General features: G+C 40.3%; 1 protein-coding gene across 1 annotated transcript; it reads left to right on the plus strand.

Moving 5' to 3' along the window:
* Positions 1-738: 738 nt before the first annotated feature.
* sdhaf4 (succinate dehydrogenase complex assembly factor 4) lies at positions 739-4,899 on the plus strand. Its single transcript, XM_041947913.1, has 3 exons — positions 739-911; positions 1,196-1,309; positions 3,587-4,899. Exons 1-3 carry the CDS (start codon positions 827-829, stop codon positions 3,694-3,696), a joined length of 309 nt encoding a protein of 102 aa, XP_041803847.1. The 5' UTR covers positions 739-826; the 3' UTR covers positions 3,697-4,899.
* The last annotated feature ends 891 nt before the right edge of the window (positions 4,900-5,790 follow it).

Genomic DNA, 5,790 nt, shown 5'->3' on the forward strand with positions numbered 1-5,790 from the left:
TTCACAGCTCAGCAAAACACATTACAGAAAACTCCATGAAATAATTCCCTGCTAATTTGGAAGTCCATCTGTATTGTGACAGCAGAGACTGTGAATCAACAGGAACAGTCAGAACAGTATGAACACAAAGACATTAGCTGCCAGATGGCTGCATTTGAAAACGCTTGAGTTGAATGCTGTGCTCTCTATCATTGTCGTAGTCATGGGAATTCAGATCATTTCAGGCCTCCTTAAATGCTGACGTTAAGTCAGCACTGTAGCTATAACTACAGACTAGACATTTGAAAGAAAGAAACGATTTTGACGGCTAATGTCATTATAAACCAGAACTGCCGATACAACTGTCCAACTTCAAGTCTCTCTGTTACTGAACGAAGACGAGCTTAATTACCAGGTTACCTCATCATAAAACACACTTCATTCAAACTGAGCACAAACAAAATGTAACTCTCGTCTTTCCACTGTTACAGCAATCAGCAACTTTTGATTGTTTTCTTAATGTGAAAATCTATTTATATCTACAATACAAGTACTTGAGATCACCAGATCATGCAGAGTTTCTATCTGTAGCCTGTTTAATAAAGCTATACTTCTGAAGCAATAACAACGGGCCCTGATACTGTCCATCATTCTGCGATCGTTGCGCTTTGCCTCCCCCTCCTGGCGTCAAATATACACTGCATCAACCTGTCGCCATTTTCCGTCGCCAGATGATGACGCAAAATGCGTAAATGAAGCTCGACAAACAACAACAGAATTGTGTAAATGTCCGAGCGCAGGAGGGGCAAAGTCGTTGTGTTGCTCTCTTCTGCTCTCAGCTCCAGATATGTCTCTTCTGCGGTTCTGTGCTTCAACCAGCAGACACATAGGTCCGCTGTCTAAGAGTCCGGCTGTGGAGTCTGTCTTTACAGGTCAGTCAGTGTGTGTGTGTGAGTGTGTGTGTGTGTTTGTGAGAGGGTACTTCACTAGCAGCTAACGCAGCCTCATTCTCAAACCTCATGTTGTAATGTTTTAGTGTTTTAGCGTCGTAGAGCATGATGTAGCGTGACTTCATGGCTTGGATGTGAAGGTGGGCTGAGGTTGGAGCAGAGCTGGAATCTGTCGTCACTCACTGAATCACCTGGATGACGCATGCTCCCCGCCTTGCCTCGCGCACTGACCGCAGACACTGTCCTGTCCGCTGTGTCCTGTTCAGGCTGTTCCCGTGCAGCCAGCGGAGCGGTGAAGGACAAGGAGCCGCTGAAGAAAGCCAAAACCCCGCAGGGCCGGTTTGACAACCCGGAGGAGAAGAACAAAGATGTTCTGGAAAGTGAGTGCTGATCGGGGACATGTGTAGTCTGCTTGTCGCCATTACAACCACCTACACAACCTCTGCTGAATGATCAGTTCAGGTGGAGTGAAGTCTGCCATAGACGAGTAACTGCAGGCTGGAACAGTCTCTAAAAAGCGCCCAGATGATCATTAGATGCTCATGATATTAATCTTTCATATTAGGGATGTACAGACTACCTGTGGGTGATATATTATCTTCCATAATTAAAAAGTAAAGTAATTTTAATTGTAACAATAATTAGGCTTCAGCAATAATGTTGAGTGCTAGTCTGCAGTTCTTCTTTGTCTGTGTAAGTATAATCAGGACTCAGGCAGTCAGATGTATTTATAGTGATTCCTCTGGTGCCTGTGTGCACTGAAATAGAAAAAAATGATAAAAATAAAAAAAAGACTGTCTGTCTGTAAATCTGCCTTTTCTTGTGTTGGTGACATTTGCTAAAAACTGTATCAGCAGTGTGAAAGCTGAATGTGTCCATCTAATAGTCCTGGGTTTATTTTTACCAATCTTTGTTCAGCTTTGTTGGCCTTGTTTCTATCATCCTGTGAACTGTTCTGGGATCTGTATGTGACACTGAGAGCAACTTAAAACCTGAGTTAAATCTGTGTGCGCACATATTTGACCAACCAAGCTGACTCTAAGAAACACATGAGGTTCACAGTATGTCAGGGAAGTGATCACTCTGACAGTAAACACACTCAGTGTTCAGTTTCTAAAGCACTCCCAGCTAAATGCAGTTCTGCAGTAAATCCTACCTTTCTGAAGGTTTTATGTTGAGGCTGTAGTGTATTTATACAGCGTATACAGCGTTAGAATGTCTCAATTCGTTGACAGTACAACCTGCAGCCTTCAAAATGACAGTATAGTTAAACTAACAGTCAGAGTTCATTCTTGACCTTGGAAACAAGACTTGAACAAAAAGGAAAATCTTAACTCAAGGCCCACTGACTGATTTTAAGGTTCTTTTATTAGTTTTTAAATGTCTTAATGGTCTTGGGCCCACTTATTTATCTGACATGCTTTTATCATATCAACCCTCACGGGTCCTGAGGTCCTCCGGCACTGGACTTTTAATTATTCTGAGAGTTAATACAAAAACCCACGGGGAGGCTGCATTCAGCCATTACGGCCCTCGACTATGGAATAGCCTGCTGGAGAGCATCAGGACTGCAGAGACTGTTGATGTTTTTAAAAGGAGGCTCAAGACTCACCTTTTTGGTTTGGCTTTTAACTGACCTCTTTTAAACTTTGAATTCTTCTATTATGCTATTTTTACTTCTTATATTTCTTATGACTTGTTCTTAGTTATGCACTTTATCAGTATTACATCTTAAAATCTTATTACTTTTATTTATTACTTACTATTTATTAGTTATTTATTTGTCTATTTTTCCTCTACATTTTTACCTTTCTTAAAGCTTCTAATTTTTGTGCATTATACCTGCTTTTATCTTTAATTTATTTGGTTATTTATCTATTTATTTATTTTTTCTTTAGTCTTTTAATTTCTAGCTTCAGTGTTTCCTCATGTGGGGGCCACCACACTGGGGTGTATGCCCGGTCTGCCCACGGGGGCCGTTGCTTGGAGGCCGCCTGGGCCTGAGGGACTTGGGTGGCTCTGCATTAAGTGCGGAGTCTGCCCCTGTCCATCGGCGTCTGGGTGACTCTGTGGCGGCGCTCCCGGTGGCCACAGGCTGTGGCGCTTCCCAGTGTGGATGGTTCCCATAGGTGTTTCCTCACATGGTTCCTCAGTGCCCTGCCATGTCTCAGCACTGTGTGTGTGTTTTGTGAGTGTTTGTGTGAGCGCATGTGTGTATATCTGGAAGTGGGATATTGTCTGTCATATTATGCTTTTATTCTCTCTGTTGTTGTATTCTTTTATCTTGTGAAGCACTTTGTGTTGCATTTTAAATGGATGAAAAGTGCTATATAAATAAAGTTTGATTTGATTTGATTTAGCATTGTTCAGATCTTTCAAGTGCATCTTACAATGTGGAGTTTGCTAGTCGTCAATATGTGACAGTACTGAACTGTGGAAGTTACAATTCCATCAGCTAAGGAATGTGGTTGAAAGCTCAGTAAAAGATAGTAAATGGACCTTCAGTTCAGAAGTGCAGCAGGTTTAGTGAGGTGGACGTAATAAACCACTGTACACTGTGAGCTGTGTGTTTGAAATAAAGTAAAGCAGTTGTGGAAGGAATTCAGCTGAACTAAAGCAGCATTTTTCAAACTGACCATTCTATTATTGTGTTCCAGAGTTCCCTGATGATGTGAACCCAGTAACCAGGGAGAAGGGGGGTCCTCGGGGTCCAGAGCCCACCCGCTATGGAGACTGGGAGAGAAAGGGCCGTTGTGTTGACTTCTAGTTCATTAACCATAAAGTGGCACTTTTGAAACCATCGATTCTTTTTGCTGTACACTCAAAAGTCTGAGTTTCTGATCAGAAGGTGAGAAGAAGGCAAAGATAGAAACTGTTTATGACTGTGGTAAAACCGTAAACACAGTTCTGTTGTCAGTGACTGCATTCTGTTTTTAGGTGTGTTTTACACAACGTCCCAGCTTTTTTGGAATTAGGGTTGTAAGTGTACCCTGGCTGTTAATGTTGTTTGTTCAGGGGTTCATGCTCAAATAACAGAATATCATCAATAGTCACGTCAATATGTGAAGGTCCAAGACATGTTTTGCACATTGCTGGCGTTTTGTTGCAGGTGAGAGTGAGACATGGTTCTGAATGCTGGTCCTGCAAGCTCACTGTGTTCTGTCCTCAAGTATGAATATTAAGATTAATAAATTGAAAGATATGATTCAGTACCAGTTCAGTAAGTGTTGTGATCCATTTATTTCAAGCCTGTATTACAACTATCCAAACAAAATGCACAATGTGTCCTCCATCATTCCCAGTGGGTGCAGTCTGGTGTGGATTACCTGTGACTTGGATGGATTATATGTGATGCTGTTTGTGTGGAGTCTGCGTACCTTCATCTCAATCAATTTCCTATTCTCAAACAAAATTGGAAAGTGAAACAGTTTTTTTTTAATTAGCAATATTGTAAGTATAATAATATTATATATGGAAATAGAGCAGTTTTCCAGTTAATAAGATAGACTTGTGTTGTTTCCTTATTACAAAATTTCATATAGTGAGCATGCGCAAGGAATCACAAAGGGCTTCTCATTTTTGGTAAAGTAAAAGTACTTGAGTGAGTTAGTTTTCTTAGTAGGTAACACGATAACGTAAGTTACTTTTTAATGGCAGTGATCTTGTAACATGATGAAAAATAGACAATTTACTTGTCAGGGATGATGTTTTTAATGGTTGGACTCTTCCATTTCAGCAGATAGATGTCAGATGAGATTTAAATTAAATTACAGGGAGATTAGACGGTCGAAGGGAACTGTTGGCTGTTGATAGGATCTGTGGCCAATGTGAATGTTACACATGCAGACTCAGTGGGAAATATAATTTCTTTTTAATATATGTCTTGTCAGAGAGATTTGAGAGTAACGCAATTTCGATTCTCTGTTTGTCGTGTACATACTGCAGAATTGACAATAAAACTGACTTTGACTTTGACATAACACAGAAGTCTTTTTTTTCCTAGCTAAACATATTTGAAACTTTTGTGGTGATATGTAAAGTAGTGGATTTGGAAGCCTAACATACTGTGCCCATCGTTTTCATTCAATCATACTAATTTATACAACATATTGGTATATTAACTACAGGTATATTAAAGCACACATATAACATATAAACATGCAAGGACATGAAGAGGGAGTGACAGCACCCGGACAAGGGCTAGAGATCTGACCCACAAACAGTTTATAGTTTATACTAATGTGCAGTGAGGATACAGCTGTCAAATGGAGGAGACGAGCAATGTCTAAACCATCATCATCATCATCATCAAAAGTACCTACCACAGCAATGACAGTATTCGTGTGACTAGTATTTGTAGTAGTTCTTGCAACAAGAAACATTATGTGCTCTCATTGATGAGTGTTTTTATATCATCAGTGTATGCACTTCTTATTTTGCCCGCTGAAGGGGAACATAGAGCCTCATCGCTGTGCTCCTCCCGATTCAAAGCCTGTTGTATGCTATGTTGCATTCACTTGCCGTCAGCAGTATTGTAATTCCGCATTTTTACTCCTTATAGTAATAAAACTAAAATGACTGACACGCATTTTTCCGTTAAAGTTAGGGGTTCGTCATTCGTCATTACTTTTGTATCCTTAAAATGTAATCGTATCCCACACATACTGTACATGTTCCATACATGTTATACATAACTGTGCCTCCTTTTTAGATTGACGAGTATTAATTATACTTATGCGAGAAAGAAACGTGACTTAGCAATCAGTCCCTGCCTTATGACAGGGACCTTTACCAATGATCTATTTTATTAAAAGACTTGTGCTGCTGTGTTTTAACAGGATGAAGGAAGTGCAGGATTTGA

Source organism: Chelmon rostratus, chromosome 11, assembly GCF_017976325.1.
Source record: "Chelmon rostratus isolate fCheRos1 chromosome 11, fCheRos1.pri, whole genome shotgun sequence".
NCBI lineage: Eukaryota > Metazoa > Chordata > Actinopteri > Chaetodontiformes > Chaetodontidae > Chelmon > Chelmon rostratus.

What these genes read in the sequence shown, in the direction of transcription:
- sdhaf4 (XM_041947913.1), top strand. Translation starts at nt 827, where the DNA reads ATGTCTCTTCTGCGGTTCTGTGCTTCAACCAGCAGACACATAGGTCCG. An exon ending in TGTGGAGTCTGTCTTTACAG is followed by an intron (nt 912 to 1,195) that starts GTCAGTCAGTGT and finishes TGTCCTGTTCAG; the next exon opens with GCTGTTCCCGTGCAGCCAGC. An exon ending in GAACAAAGATGTTCTGGAAA is followed by an intron (nt 1,310 to 3,586) that starts GTGAGTGCTGAT and finishes ATTGTGTTCCAG; the next exon opens with AGTTCCCTGATGATGTGAAC.